At 48.2% G+C, this 16,871-nt stretch overlaps 1 protein-coding gene across 1 annotated transcript in view; it reads right to left on the reverse strand.

Annotated features, from left to right (window-relative positions):
- Positions 1-3,414: 3,414 nt before the first annotated feature.
- C31H12orf75 (chromosome 31 C12orf75 homolog) overlaps positions 3,415-16,871 on the reverse strand; it is a 38,337-nt gene continuing 24,880 nt past the window's right edge. The window contains exons 3-5 of the mRNA XM_051139772.1: positions 5,510-5,545; positions 4,773-4,852; positions 3,415-3,455 (exon numbers count right to left, since the gene is read on the reverse strand). Coding sequence (XP_050995729.1) covers positions 3,451-3,455; positions 4,773-4,852; positions 5,510-5,545 — 121 coding nt within the window. The 3' untranslated portion in view covers positions 3,415-3,450. The remainder of the gene's footprint in view (positions 3,456-4,772; positions 4,853-5,509; positions 5,546-16,871) is intronic.

The raw sequence follows: 16,871 nt of genomic DNA on the forward strand, positions 1-16,871 counted from the left end.
ATTTACAAGTCCTGCAACGTTCTTAAACAAAGGGAAATTCTCTTGACATTTAAATAAAAAATTTTTAAACCAACTAGTAAAAAAAAGGGAGATCGTTGTAAGAATCCGTTTACCAACTTTACAGCTAAAAACAAAAAAAACAAAAAAAAAAAACAAAAAACAAAAAAACAAATGAAGTAGAAATATCAAAGGACAAGAGGCAATATATGACTTCAGGTAACTCCTCTAGAGGGCCCTATTACTATGTTATAAATACAAGGAGGACTGTGTTATATAAAAACTATCAAAAGAGCATCAGTGAAAAGGCAGGACTTTCGTGAACTGTGTTGAAAGGCCAGGACTATGGTGTGGAGCCTGACGGTCCAGGCCAGGCAGCAACAGCCTTGATGCTTTTTCACTGGTGGACAACAGGAAGTCCCACCGATGAACGCCAAGTCTCACCAATTTCCTTCTATGACCACACTTGGTATGTACCCATGGCTTTAACCACACAGTTAGGACCTGGGGGGCGGGGGGGAGGCACAGCAGGGGACCACCTTGCAGAATTTGGTTGAAGATTATCTGTGTAGTACATATCCACAGGTCCCTGGAGCCAAATTCCTTCCAAAGTCATGAGCAAGCTATGAAGGAAGAAAAGAAAAGGGGGAGAGAAAAGAATTAGCACACTCAAAAATCCCAACGTAGATAAAAAGCAAATGTCTCAGGCCTGCAAGTTATTTACTGATTGGCTTTTAGGTAGAATGCATGTTCAATAGCCAACTGGCGGCTACTTAAGATTTAGGATTGGGGCCAGGTGGTGGTGGCGCACGCCTTTAGTCCCAGCACTCGGGAGGCAGAGGCAGGCGGATCGCTGTGAGTTCAAGGCCAGCCTGGTGTACAAAGCTAGTCTAGGGATAGTCAAGGCTACACACAGACAAACCCTGTCTCAGGGAGGGGAAAAAAAAAAAAAAAAGACAGGATTGGGCAGCAGAATTCTGGATATTGGTAATATTTATATAAAGAGATCAAATTGGATGCTGGGGGACTTATTAAAAATAACAATTAAGAATTAAAAAACAGAAGAGCAATGGCCAACCCAGACTGCATGCATGCCAGCACCAAATCTGTAATATAGATCACTTAAGTCATAATTCTATCCCTTCTCAGCATTTAACTGCAGAGGCGTGCCAGCCAGCCACAGCCTGTGGTGCTCCCCCAGGGGATACTGACTGGACTGGTCCACAGGGCATCTGAGAGCCATCTCATAAGCTGCTGTTTGCTGGCTTGGGAGAAAGAAGACCTATGCTACCATTTCTCTCATGGGGAGAGGATGCCTCTCAAAGAGCCACAGCTATATAGCTGCTGCCATTTCCACTCTGGAGTCAGGGGCGTGAGAAACTGTGCATTTTTGTGCATTTGCCCATGTGATGCCGAGATGCTGAAGTCATTCTCCAAACGAGCTCACGGAGTGAGTCCCGTTCAGAAAGGCTGTGGTGTCAGCCCAGAAGAGCGTAGCTTGTCCTTTGTAGCAAAAGCTTCCCAGGACAGCCCTCCCATCGAGATTCAGTCCGAGGACAGGCCTGGAAAGTCACAGGTGTAGGTGTGCCACAGACAAGAGGGACAGAGGACACAGAGCTCCTCAGGAAAATGGAAAGCCAAGCCAGACAGCTAAGAAAGCCTTTCTGGCAATTTCAAAGGTGAGGCGAGAGAGAGACCAGGATCAAACTGGCTACTTAAGAGATCCGATCAAAGAATCGAGGAAACAGAAGAGGGTGATAGTCAGGGGACACATTCGGATCCATGGGGGGGTGAGGGGGTATCTCAGCCAGCTACTTAAAGCCACATGGGCTGGGTCAGCAGTAACCGCTCAACTGCTACTGGGGACTTTCTGACCCTCCCCCTTTACAAAGGCCCAGCCAAGGCCCAGCACAGTTCACCTGGGGTCTGCTTTGCGCAGCACAGGAGGCCAGGTTGCTCGTGTGAATCTATGGAGCACCTCTTCCGATCAGTTCTTACACTTGTGAGACACTTCCTCTTTCTAAGAGAGGGAGGAGGTGAGAGTACAGGCTGGCGTCCCACCAGCTCAGCTGACACAAAAAAGCAGATCGCACCCAGACTTCCAAAAGGGACCAAGTGACAGCAACCCCGGGGAATTCTATGTGGGGAGGGGGATTCACTCTATTCAAATACTAGACTTTAAAAATCCTTGGTGAGGCAGGGCATGGTGGCGCACACCTTTAATCCCAGCACTTGGGAGGCAGAGGCAGGCGGATCGCTGTAAGTTCGAGGCCAGTCTGGTCTACAAAGTGAGTTCAGGACAGCCAAGGCTACACAGAGAAACCCTGTCTCAAAAAACCAAAAAATCATCCCGATCATCCCAATCATCATCCTGATCATCACCATCATCATCATCCTTGGTGAATTTTCAAGAGCTGCTGCTGGTGGGGACTCCAGCCTAAACCTCCATGCTGCCTCTCTGAGGAGCTGCAACCCTCCGGCGGGGAAACTTCTCCACCTGCCTCTGTCAGCCTGCTCCACGCACGAACCCACCCCATCCACACACCAACTCCAGCACGGACCCCGGGACAAGAGGTGGCTTCAATAGCAAAGAACTTTTGTTTCCGGTTTGCTAGAGTCTGGGTTCTAGAAGGAGATGATTAGGGGGAGGGGGACGAAAAAGTGGGGGAGGAGGGAGAGAAAGAGTAAGAAAGGAGAAAGAGGACGAGGGCAGCGATGAAAGGAAAAGCTACCGCTGGTTTCCTTTAATCCCAACAACAACCCTTACGTCCATTCTACAGATTATAAAACTGAGACGACGAGAGAAAAGGAACCTGCTCAGCCAGCCAGCGGAAGAGCCTGAATTCAAGCCTAACGTTTGACTTCGAACAGAGAACGGGCTCTCTCGGAAAAGGGAGGTTTCTTAAGAGGCTAGGTGTGTTTGGCAAAGCCGGCACACAGTGAAGAGCCAAACACGGACTGCACCATGGAACCCACATGTCTGCTCCTGTGTAGACCAGAAAGACTGTCCGTCCCCACTGGTGTTCCACTACAGACTTATCTCCCCCGAACCTCCAGCTACGCACTGTGTGTTGTGCCCTAATCTGATTCCTGGCTGGCGTCTCCACCTGAGGTCTCCCATCTGTCTGTCATTTCAAGTCCTGAGCCCTCCCAGGCTTTGGCAAGCCCTGGCGTTTGCAGGCAGGCTTGCGTCTGGCTCTCTTACTAAGCGAATTCTGCTGCGTTTGGGAAAGAATGAAGTGAGACCATTGAAGCTGGGAAGGTGACGGGCCGGTCTCTGTACAAAGAAGCCCTCCAGTTGCAGGAGGAGACTCTCATCCTGGGATTCCAGGGCTCCGGGAGACACACACAGAAATCACAAGCCTTCTTTGTCGTCAAGGGTCAGTACAGGAGACAATTCGGGAAAACACACCGTACCTCTCGGGTATCCAGCCATCACCGCTTTGTCTTCCTCTAATCTTAGAGAGAAAATGAATAACAGTTAGTGTTCGGCTTTTTAAAAGCACATTATAGTTTCCCAAAGGCTACCAATAGTCACACACACACACACACACACACACACACACACACACACACGCTCATCCAAATCATAATGTGACACAGCTTTGTGAGCACTTCCTTTTTACTGTCATCACCACACTTCCGGCTACGGAAGTGCAGCCCACGTTCACAAACACTCCATTGCCTTGTTTAAACGCTGGCTTCCCATTTCACACCCATCAGCGCTGAAGTTAACAAGAAATTAAGAGTATCTATGGCGCATACACACAAATAAAAATCCCAATTTGCAACCAACCTCCGAGTGAATTGGGCTTTGGCGGAAGTCCCTTTTAACATGTGGGTGGCAATTTTGAGAAACAGTGACAAGGAACAAATAGTTCACACGTGGCTCGCTGCCACTGCGGATCAGGTAGGTTAAGTCAGGCAAATGGAAAATATGAATTGCATAGCTTTTTGAGACCACGGAGATAGCTCAGTAGGTAAGGCAAAGTGCCTGCTGAGCAAGCAGGATGACCTGAGTTCGAGCCCCCAAAGTCACATTTTACAAAGGACGCCTAGCATGGTGGCATGCACTTGTAACCCTGGTGCTGAGGAAGCAAAGATTGGCAGGCCTCTGGGCTTGCTGGCCAGCCAGATGACAGGACTCGCCAAGGCCCAAGTCGGTGAGAGGCCCTGTCTCCACAATGGGGGAGGCCAGCTCCCGAGGACCACCAGAGCCTCTTCTCTGACCTTCACATGCATGTGAACCTGCACATCCATAAATGCATGCATGCACACACACACTCATGCATGCGCACACATATACATAGAAACACACCACACACAGATACCCACACACACACACACACACACACAAGCCCACACCCATCCATATACCACGCACACACATGCACACACATGCACACACATACATGCAGACACACACGCATGTGCACACACATGCACACATGCACATACTTCACATGTGTGTGAACCTGCACACCCATAAGTGCATGCATGCACACACACACTCATGCATGCACACACAAATACTCAGCCACACACATACATAGACACACACCGCACACAGATACCCACACACACACACACAAAAGCCCACACCCATCCATATACCACACACACACATGCACACACACATACATGCAGACACACATGCATGTGCACACACATGCACGCACGCACATACACACATACACATGCACACACATACACACATACACACTCATTTTTTTTTTTTTCTTTTTAGGAAATAGTTCCATATAACCCTTGCTTACTTTTCTGTACTGTCTTTGCTTGACTAGACACCATACTGACAGCTTCAGAGGGCAGGCCAACATACACTCCTCCATAGTTTCTTTCAAAAGAGAAATGAGATCAGTTTAAAGGGTGCTGGAGGGAGAGAAGCATCAAAAACTGAGGCAGGGACCACTCCACACAACTATACGATCATAAAGATAACTCATGACTTTTTGAAAGTTCTTGTCTCTCTGTGTTAAAAGGAAGCTTTGGGGGAAAAAAATAGCTGTGTTAAGTCAGTAAAATGTTCAAATATTTTGCTTGTAATGAGCAAGCAAAGAAGTGAGCTAGGTAACTATAGTGATGTAGTGAGTAATATGGGACAGGTGTCAATCACCGCTTATGACAGATGCCGCGGTCCCTGTGGTATTAGGCACGAAAATCACTTTCTCATAGGGAAAGACGTGTGTGGTGTGAGAGGGAGGGCCCCGGAGTGCAGAGCGGAGGAGAACGGACCTGGGGAAGAGTGAGAGGAACAGGAAGTGGAGGGGGGAGGAAGGGAAGTCAGCTCAGGGACAGGAGTGGCCCAGAGCCATAGTCACAGGACAGAGCACAAGACCCTCAGTCTGGGCTGCCATCTTTTCAGATTGCGTGTCCCTTCCAGCCTGCCACCAGACAGAATCTGCGCTACCATCCTGTGCTAGTATGGGTCACACCCGTGTGCCACGGTCAAAACCACTCACGTCAAACCGGCCGTGACAGCCAGCGCACGTACCTCCTCTTGTCATCGTCTGTTATGGAGTCTTCTGTTCTAAAAGGCCAAAAACAATCACCATGAGCCATTCAGCTGTGCCCCGGACACCTCATCCTCGGTTACAAGCGAAGTCGGGGTGACAGTGCCCTTGTTCCCCATCTACGGCCGCCCCGCGCCTCTGCAGCACAGTAACTCTGGCTACCTCTGACCGTATACCAAAGACTGAGCAATTTTCTACATATCAAAACAGATCAAGGCGGCAAATGATCACAAGCCCAGCTGGCGAGCCAAATAAAGAACCAGGGGCAGCTGAGACTGGAGAGGCTACAAAGGTTAGATGTCAGAAAGCTGTCACCCACTCCCTGGTCACTGATAGTGGCAAGCTGCCTGGACCTCATGCATAAAATAAAGGGTGGGGCAGGTGACCCCCTGAAACCCTTCCCAGATTTCACTGTGGTGTGGAGCCCCTTGTGCCATTACAGAGGCACAACTGAGAATAGTGAGAGAATTCTCTCGTGAGAAAGAATTAATGCTGATTTGATTTCCCTTTGTTCAAAAAATGAGCCCTTTAAGACACATTCTACCTCAGAGAGTAGGAAAACATTCCAAAGAAACGTCCTTTTTCTTTCTTTCTTTTTTTAAGATTTATTTATTACTTATACAGTATTCTTCCTGCATGTACACCTGCACGCCAGGAGAGGGCATCAGATCTCATTATAGATGGTTGTGAGCCACCGTGTGGTTGCTGGGACTTGAACTAAGGACATTTCAAAGAACAGCCAGTGCTCTTAACCTCTGATCCATCTCTCTAGCACTCTCCCCCAAAGGCTCTCTCGTCCTTAAAACGCAGAGTCAGCTAATGGGCTTGTGGTGCAAGCCATGAGACCCCAGTTTGATCCCCAGAAGCCAGACGTGGATGACGCATGCTTGTAATCCCAGTAGTTGGAGGGCAGAGGCAGGCCGACCCCTGGGGGGCGGGGCATTGCTGGCTGACCAGCTACGCTATATTGCTAAGCCAAAGGCCAGTGCCAGCCTCTGTCTCAAAACAAGAAAGAAAGAAAAAAACAGACACCTCAATAAAACACCTGAGCTTGACCCCTAATCTCTACATGCACTTGTGCATACACATGCACACACTCACACAAATACACACATAGGTGCGCACGCGCGCATGCACACGCGCACACACACACACACACACACACACACACACACACACAAAGTTACATGGATGTTTGCATCCTGGGCTCAGTTCAATAAATGACATCTCAGGACTGATTTCACACCTGAGAACGGTCTTACTTTTAATCAAGAAAAAATGGACGCATCCTGGAAAGCAACACCTACCTGAGCTTGACCTCAGGCCCCCGGGGTGCTTTTAAGAGACTCTCTCCTTGTATAAGAGGAGTAAACATTCCACTATAATTCCTCAGCCTATCTCTAAGGGGAAGCTGGTGGCAGGGCCCTGGTTAGCACACACAAGTTACTCAAAAGACAACATGGGGGGTCACCCGGAAGGGGCCTCGGGCAGAGCACACACCGCAGGCTCTAACGGCCTCACTGGGTCTTCTGATTCCGGAGGTAGCTTCGCCATGGTTTTACCCACTTAGAATTTGAGTCGGCAGCTTCCGCCGCAGCTGTGCGTGCGCCTGTGATTTCCCTCGCCAGGAGCAGATTTGACAGTTACTCGATGAATGCTGCCCATGAGCACAGTGACATTGAGATTGGGTGTGAAATCCATCCTGAGATGCCATTTCCCGAACTAAGCCCCGTATTTCCACGCCACGCAATCTTCCGTTTTGTCCGATCTTGCGGCAGAGCCCAATCCTTCTGTAGCTGAGGAATATCACAGTCGCGCTGTTTCAGAAATGGGGTTGTGCATATTGCTGTGGTGATATTTACTGCTTTAAACTAAAATGGATTCATAGATCTGTGGCACAAAGAATAGGGAAAGAGTGGTGAGAGGCTCAGACACGATTATGAGAATTATTTGTGGTGGTCCTCAGGGACTTACACTACTGGCTGGCACACCATCGTTTATGAAGCTGTGTGTCGCTAGTAGGTTTGGACATGCATGATGTCCCACCGATTCAGCCACAGCCTTCCTCCTTTCTTTTTCTTTTCTTTTCTTTTTTTTTTTTTTTTTTTTTTTTCCCCTTCTTTGTTTTTCAATTCAGGGTTTCCCTGTGTACTCTTGGCTGTTCTGGACTCACTCTGTAGACCAGGCTGGCCTTGAACTCACAGAGATCCACCTGCCTCTGCCTCCCGAGTGCTGGGATTAAAGGTGTGTGCCACCACCCCGGCCACACCCCTTCTTTTTTCACATTCAACTTCCAGCTATGTGTTTTAATTCTTTCTTCTTTTGCCTAACTCTGGTTCAAATTTTAACTTTCCCAAATACAAGAAAACAGTAATGTTTAAAAATATTTATTTTTAAGGGTGTGTGTGTGTGTTTGGATCTGTCTGTCTGAGGGCATATGCACATGAGTGTGTAGCCTTTGGAGGGCAGAGGCATCAGAGCCACCATGGCTGGGATTACAAGAAGTTGTGAGCTGCCCAGCGTGAGTACCCCCTACGAGAGTAGTCCACGTTCTTAACTGCCGAGCTATCTTTTCAGCCTATTATTCTAAACCTATTATCTCTTATCAACTCTCTAAAACCCAGTCTGTGTTCTCAGTATAAACAACCTTTGCACACACAGGAAATGATAACACAGTCGTCGGACTGAGTTATTAAAGTTTCAGGTACAAATTCTCTAAAGACCTCATGTATAACGGATGCCCAGTCTCGGGCTGGGAAAAGGGTCTCCGTGTATAAAGTGTTTGCTGTGTGGACGCGAGGGCTGGAATTTGGATCATCCGCATCCATGTAAAAGCTGAGCAGGTGTGCCACACTCCCAAAATTATACAGAAATGCGGGGCTTTCCTCAACAGCCTGGTGAGCTGGCTGAGCTGGAGGCAGTGGGAGACCCTGCTTCAATAAAATAAGTGGTAATGGAGAATGGTACATGACGTCATCTTTGAACCTCTACACACACACACACACTCTCTCTCTCTCTCTCTCTCTCTCTCTCTCTCTCTCTCTCTCTCTCTCTCTCTCTCTCTCTCTCACACACACACACACACACACACACACTGTCCAGTCTTTTAAACTTTGAGATGAGCTATGGCAAAGCCTGCTTTGGTATATATGCCTCTGTGTATGTGATTTCTACTTCATCCATTTTCTACGGGTTATTTCTCTTGATTCTGACACTGGAGCCCTGGACTTTACAAATGGCCTCAATGGGCTTCGGATGAAACTCCATCAATAGAATGTTTGCCTAGCATACCCTAGGCCCAGGGTCCGATCCCCAGAACCACATAAACGGGTGTGCTAGAACACATCTGAATCCTGTCCCTCAAGAAACAGGAGGGTTAGGCCATCCTCGGCTATGAGTGAGCTTAAAGCAGGCCTGGGATAGAAACCACGGCTCAAATTTCAAAACAAAACAGGTCATTATCAACCAGTCTGTGATGGCTACTGTTGGTTGTCAACTTGACCACATCTGCAATGAACTACAATCCAGAAACGGAGGGCACGCCTGTGAGCCAGATCTCGAGGCAGGAAGACACAGGCTTTGATCCGGATCACGAAGTGGGAAGACACACCTCTACTCTGGCCCACACCTTCGGCTGGAAGCCTACACCGTTCACGGAAGAAAGGAGTTTTGCTGTCTGCCTGCTTGTCCTTGCTTTACCAGCACATCCATTCCTCCACTGGCACGGGAGCCTGCTTCTTCGGGATTCCAACATTTACAGAAGAGCAGCTGAGCCACCCTGCCTTGTGGGACTGCACAACTACTGGATTCTTGGGACTTTCCGTTCACAGCCAGCCATTGTTGGATTAGCTGGTCTGCAGCCTGTAAATTAGTCCAATAAATCTCATAGATAGATAGATAGATAGATAGATAGATAGATAGATAGATAGATAATATATATTTATATGCTGGGCATGGTGGCATACGCCTTTAATCCCAGCCAGCACTTGGGAGGCAGAGGCAGGCGGATCTGGTCTATAAAGTAAGTCCAGGACAGCCAAGGCTACACAGAGAAACCCTGTCTCAAAAAATAAAACAAAACAAAACAGAATATATATTTATGGATATATATGGAAATTCATTTCATAAGTTCTGTGTGTGACTCTGGAGAACTGTAATACACAATCCTCATGGGCATCAGGCAAGGGTGGGCTACATCAGTCCCCTTCCCTCCAACAGCTCTGAGACTTCAACCTACAGAAATTAGTGCAGGGAGCCCTGGAATTCAAATACACTCAGGTGGACACTCAAACTCTCTGCTCCGAGGCCTTTTATTCAAGGAGAAAGAGAAAGAAAAAAAAAAAAAATCAAATCTAAAACCAGCTCCACTGAGAGATCACTATGGTGGTTTCTCAGAGGTGAAGCTGCCTCCGTGCCAATCTCAGGAAAGCACTAAGCACCAGCCTGCATCCCAACTCAACTGGCTCGTGAGGCTATTTCAGGCCCCCTCGCCCCAACCCCTTCACAACACGTAGTAGCTTCCTTTAAAGAAGAAAAGCTGAGGTTCTGCAAGGCTGACAGCACGGCCAAGGTTACAGGGCAGAGCAGAGCCAGAATTCGAACCCATCTGTGTGATTCCAACTCCTGCTCCCAGATGCAGTGACCCTGCTGACCTGTATTAGAGGCCCCATGAGCATCCCCAGCCACAGTCTGATTTCTATCATCTCATTCAAGCAAGGTGGAGGAGAATCCTGGCTGGCCAGCACTCACTTTAGAAGAAGCCTCTAGATGCTGCTGGAAACCGTCAATCTTAGCATTTTTTTTTTCAATTGCTACGTCACTCCTGTGTTCCCAGGCTCAAGGGCTGTCCTGACCAGCTGCTACATTAGAATCATCTGGGAAACCAGAGCCAGGCTGAGACTGAACAGCTGGTTGCTCTAGATGGAATCTCCTTAATGGAAAGAAATGTCCGAGGCACTATTCAGCTGCCAGCGGAGATCACGCACTGCCCTGGCAACATGGAAGATGTGCGCACCCTCCCTGCTGGGCTAAAGTGGGTCTCCACAGCCACACGTGCTACGTACAGGAAAAATAAAGCTTTGGCAAACTAAGGGAGGCCTGAAGATGTGGAGCCAAAGGCCCAAAGGCCAATGGGATTTCTTTAAGGTGACCGGGTTTTAGGCTGTGCTTGAGAGTCTTGTCTGCCCACGAGTAGCCTCCCTGTGCCCAGGGACAGGCAGGCTGTGGAGAAACAGGCGAAGAGGCAGCCATTAAGCTCAAGGAGCAGGAGTGGAGATGTTTGGATTCCCAAAAGCGACCTTGCTACGCTGCCATGGAAAGACCACTAGAGTGCAGCATTTTCCATAAGCAGCCCACCACATGTATCCATACACATAAACACACGTAACGGAGACTACTGGAATGTGCCATTCCCAACAGAAGTCCTTCACACATGCACACACATATGTACATGAATATATGTGTGGGCAAACAGGTCCACGCACACACAAAAAATGTATGAGAACGTGCAAATACACAGACAAATACAAACACAACACATGCATACACAAGCACACAGGCATACACAGGAAACAGAAGCGCACACAGAAACTAACACACACAATCACGCGCACGTGCATATACAAACATGTGACACAAATATACATGAAGAAATAAGTATATGCATACAAGGGAACACATAAGGATATTTGTGCACCTATACTCAAAAGTACATACATGTACAAGCTGCTCACACATAAGAACACATGCACACATATGTGCATACACACAAACATTTACACATAAATACACCCACACAAACACAAAGATGCACAAGTACACACATATATATTAAAACACACAAATATGCACTCAAGTACAGAAACATATACATGCACTAAAACATGCATGCATACACATGCATGTGTGCTGACAAAAACATACACTTATTTGCACATAAGCATGCAATTATAAATATATATATGCATACACTCAAACATTCATGCACATAAAGACACAACTACAAATACATATACACAAAAACACATGTGCACACACATGTGCGCACACCTACATGTACAAACACATCCACACATTGCACACTTTCACAATTGCACACTTGCTGAAACACAAACACATATACAAAGAAGGGCACACACATGTAAATACAAACACACACAAACACATGCACATAGCACATGCACTCAGAGTCACACAAACATGTACACAAAGTACAAATGTGCACATATGCCCCCGTGCATGTAAATGTATGCACATACTAACATGCACACATAAACAAAGGCACACATGCACATACCATATACACAAAAGCATGCAAGCATATGAAAACATGCACACACAAAAATACATACAAATACACAAACACAAACACACCCAAACTGGCACATATTTGCAGATACGTGCGCATACAAAATATGCTTGCAAACAGAGCTATACACACATGCACTCACGCACACACACATATGTACACACACATCCACACCCATACACACTGTGGTATGGAAGACTGACTTGCCTCAGTTCATCCCCTTTATCCCTGGTTAGGAGATGTGCACATTGACCAGCAGTGGCTCAAAACTGGAATCTTAAATTAATCTCACCACACACTCACCCAGGGACTTAAGACAGAAACTTGAGGTCTTTGGGGCTCTAATTTGTCTTCAGGCCCAAATTCTGAATGCTATGCTCAGTCCATGAGCAACAGAGCTGACCCCTCTTGTCCCCTGTAGACCTTACCCGTCTTGTCCCCCGTAAACCTCTATAGCCTTTAGCGTTTGTTAATATGTCCCTAACTGAGGGTCAGAGAGAACGTCTGTGGAGTACTGAACAGGCAAGATCCCCGTGGGGAACACAGATAAATTTGAAATGAAGGGCAAGTTTAGTGGCCCGTGAGCAGCACTGTAAGTGCACGGAGACTTCTGTAAGGAACAGAAGTGATGGAAATCATTAGCTATAACAAAGGATGCACAGACGCCAGCTGCCTGTGCTGGGTCGGAGCATCCACAGCCAGGTAAGCTCCAATGAGCCGCTGAGCTGCCGCTGCACCTCACTGAGGCTGCAGTCGGTTTCCCCTCGTGGCCACTGGGAAGGTGGTGACTATCACATGGCTTGCAGCTGAAGACTTTTCCTTACACCGGTGCGGAGGGGGCAGGAGGGGGCAGGGGTGGGGTTGGGGGCCGGAAGTGAGAGCAGACTGCTGAAATCACATTTCCCCCCCAGCTCTGAGAATGGGAGCTACCATGAGAACAGAAGTCCAGAAGTTTCCTCAGAACAGGCAGCGTCATTGTTCTTTGCCAGAACTGAGGCACACTGGGAAAAGCAGATAGCAGGATGGCTTTACCTCCTGGAGTCTCTCCTTGGAGAGGAGAGAGCCTACAGATTGAATTGTTCCAAGCTGGAGAAGATAAAGTGAAAATGAGGCAAAATCACAGTGCATGAACCAGAAAGGGGGCCCGGGCAGCTCTACTGCGCTTGATAAGGCTTAGGGAGTTAACTGATCTAGATACCAGGGGGGAGGGGGGCACAGCACCTCCACTCATCCAGAATCGCACCCTGTAGTGTGGGACCATACGGCCCAGGGATGGAAGGGCTGAGGGAGCTTCAACCCTAGATACCACAAACAGGAAGATGGCAGGAGTTGGCCACCTCCCCTCTCCCAACCTAGCACCACAAAACCCGCTCCGCAAAACCATCAACCCTAGTAAGAATTTATTACCCTGACAGTTACCAGGTTTCACTCTTGTTTGACCTTATAAGGTTACACACACACACACACACACACACCACCCGACCCTGGACACTACATTCCCTGAGTACGCAAATGCAGCATCTTCCAACACCCGTGCCTTGGCCAGTGGTACCCGGCCACACAAACCTTGCCCCCAGAGACCCTGGCCACCTCCCTAGGGGAATAAATACCCCTCCTCCAATAAACCGAACCAGTTCTCTGAAATTGGTCCCAGGTGTGTTCAGTGGCTGTGCACTCACCGCCTGCCCAGACCCTGTGCTGTAGTGCACTCACCTGCACCTGGCTAAGCTCCCCTCCCTCCAGTCTATGGAGGGTACAAAGCGCACAGCCACTACAGCAAGCAGAAAGCAGACAGGGCAGCACTGTGGAACAGAAGGTGAGGGGAACCAGGGAATATGTCTAACGCATGCTGGAATACAATGGGCCGTGCCTCATAACACGAACTACTTCTGGTACAGAGAAACGGTATTTGGCAGACACGGAAGCCAGGGGCAAGGTTGATTTCGCCCCCGCCCATGCATACACCACTCCTTTCCAGTTGAAATTTAAGTCCCCATCAGATGAAACGCACAATAACCCAAAATCGCTCGCTAAGATGAAGCTGCCTCCTCTAGCACCCAACAGGGATGTTATACACACAAGGGAATGAACCTGTGTTTTCAAGTCTTCATGGAGAGCATTCATCACAGCAAGGCCCTGCAGTGCCCTCTGACCTGTTATCCCAGTAGGGAAAGAAAAGTCAGTGGTTCCCACTTGGCCTCACTTGGCCTTAGCTACTGTGTAGCCTTCACTTTGTGGTCAGAGGGCCACTGGGGGTGCAGGCAGCTAGCGGAAACACTATTCCACTTATGACTCAACTCAGAAAGCAGGCAGTGCATGGATCTGCAGGCTACAGCATCCGCTTGTGACTTCAACCTTGGCCCAAATTTCATTTTCTTTACCAGACTACACAAGGCAGGTCTGGGAAGGGGAGCCAACAGCTGCAATGAAGGTCCTCCACTGTTTTGTTGGGATTTTTTGTTTTGTTTGGTTGGTTTTTGGTTTTGTTTTGTTTTGAAGACAGGGTTTCTCTGTGTAGCCTTGGCTGTCCTGGACTCACTTTGTAGACCAGGCTGTTCTCAAACTCATAGCAATCTGCCTGCCTCTGCTTCCCAAGTGCTGGGATTAAAGGCGTGCACCACCACGCCCGGCGGTCCTCCACTGTTAACAGCAGCTCAGAGCCTGGAGCTGGGACTATCAGGTCTAGTTCTGTCTTTTGCTCTGCTCATCGTCACTGCAGCAAGTACATGCCAGTGTGTGTGGAAAGACTTGGAGGCACTTCTCCAGGACAGCCTCCAGCGGTGTGGAAGGCTTCCTTGAAGCAAACTGGCCCAGCCTCCCCTTCACCAGGGTGCTGAATCTGACTTGAGTCTGGAGACTGAGATCAAATGTCATGCCTTTCTCTATTGTGGTGACCAAATCAGGCTTCTGGACCACAATATATATTTTAATTTATATATTTTTATCTCTCTCTCTCTATATATATATATATACATATATATCTTATAATAAAAAATAAATATATCTATAGAAGAGATATTTAGCATTTAGAAGGCCGTGCTTCTAATTAATCCCAGGGGAACCTCTGGAGGACCAGCTGTCATCAAAGTTTGCTCCAGGATACAGTGTAGGCAGGCATAAGGTTATTGTGTAGTTCAAATGCTGATTTCCTGTCTAAATGTTGTGTAAACTCTGCTCCCCAACTGTCCCCTGATATGTCAATAAAGCAGCTTACAGCCAATCAATGAGCAGGGGAGAGAATAGGGCTGGACTTCCTGCCAGCCAGGGCAAGAGGAGTTAAGGGAGGAAGTTGGGGGTTCAGTCACGGTGCAGGAGAGATGAAGAAGATTCAGTTGGAGCAAAGAAAAAACTAAAAAGCAAGTTAACTTGGGGATTTTGGCAAAGATGGAGTCAGGATAACAGAGAGGGTTAAGAACAGACTTAAGCTGGGCATGGTGGTGCACGCCTGTAATCCCAGCACTCAGGAGACAGAGGCAGGCGGATCGCTGTGAGTTCAAGGCCAGCCTGGTCTACAAAGTGAGTCCAGGACAGCCAAGGCTACACAGAGAGACCCTGTCTCAAACAAAACAAAACAGAACAGAACAGAACAGACTTAACCTGCTCAAGATTGAGTTGTAAAGCCCAAACAAATATAAAAGAGTCTCAATTATTTGTGCGATAGCCGGGTTAAGAGAGAAAATAAGAGAAAGAAACACAGGTATATAAAAATAACCTCAACAGTTAGTGGTTTCTTACCACTGCTGGGCTCATGATTAAGTGTTCACACTGACCAGGAGATTAAGGTCTACCCTTGTCTGCAGCTCCTCTGGGATCCACCACGGCCACCAGTGACCCTCTCTCCTGCCTATCGGATACCATCCCACAGCTTCCTGCGGCCTCTCCCTTTGCTCATGTACTTCTCAGTCCTCTGGACCACCTTGGTGGCGGCTCTGTGGTATCCACCAAGTGACAATGGAGAAACTGACAACAACCCCAGCACATGGCTCCCTGCTGAGAGTAGAAGCTCATAGGTCTGGATTTTGATAGCCAAACAAATCAAAGTGGTAGCCTTAAACTCTAAATTTACTAGATCTGGATTATCTATTACAACAGTGTTGGGGCTGGAGAGATGGCTCAGTGGTTAAGAGCACTGGCTGCTCTTCCAGAGGTACTGAGTTCAATTCCCAGCAACCACATGGTGGCAGTCACCGCCCTAGCCTCGGATCCATTTCGAGACCTCACTAGTGTGCCTCACTCACAATTTTCTGTGGGTCCCCCCAAAAGGCTTATCTAGACTCCCCACACCTACCCACCCAGGCGAGGAGCCCCAGGTGGATATTTCCCACCGCAGCTTAAGGCCCCGCCAGAGAATTAAAGCTGCTGGCTGGCAAAATGGAGCAAGAACACCAGCTCTTCTCATTCATTTCACCTGCCCTAATTTAGGCCTGTCTAGCACTTTTGAGAGAAGATAAAGGAAATTGAAAAGGCTACACCAGCTGTCTCTTACCTAACCAGAGCCCAAATGGCTACAAGATACCCCTGCAGCTTGGAACACTGCGAGGGAAACACTGTTTGGGGGGGGGGGGGGCGTGCTGTTTGTTTGTTTGTGGTGTTAGCTTTGGGGGTTTGGGTTTGCTACAGATTTAACACCGGGGCTTTGTCCACACTAAGCAGTATGTTTCCACTGAGTATGCCCCACTCCCAACCTAACACAGTTCACTGACTGTATGCCACAAGCCACCTTGGTTTCTACTCCCCAGAGCTAAGCACAGAGTGAAGGGAGGAAGGAGAGATGGAGTCTGACAGAACGGCCTTTTCTCTACAGTGGTAGCAGGGACCACCTATGTAAGGACTTGTGAGCACTGTTATTGCATTTTCATTTATGTGTGTGCATGTGTGCACATGTATGTCATGGTCGTGCTGTGCACAGGTCAGGGGACAACTTCCAGAAGTTAGTCTCTCCATCTACCACGCGGGTCTCAGGGACCAAGCTCGCGTCCTCAGCCCTAGGGACCAGGGCTGTCTGTCATCAGCTGAGCTATATGTAAGTCAATTTA

The sequence above is a fragment of the Acomys russatus genome, chromosome 31, assembly GCF_903995435.1.
Source record: "Acomys russatus chromosome 31, mAcoRus1.1, whole genome shotgun sequence".
Classification (NCBI taxonomy): Eukaryota; Metazoa; Chordata; class Mammalia; order Rodentia; family Muridae; genus Acomys; species Acomys russatus.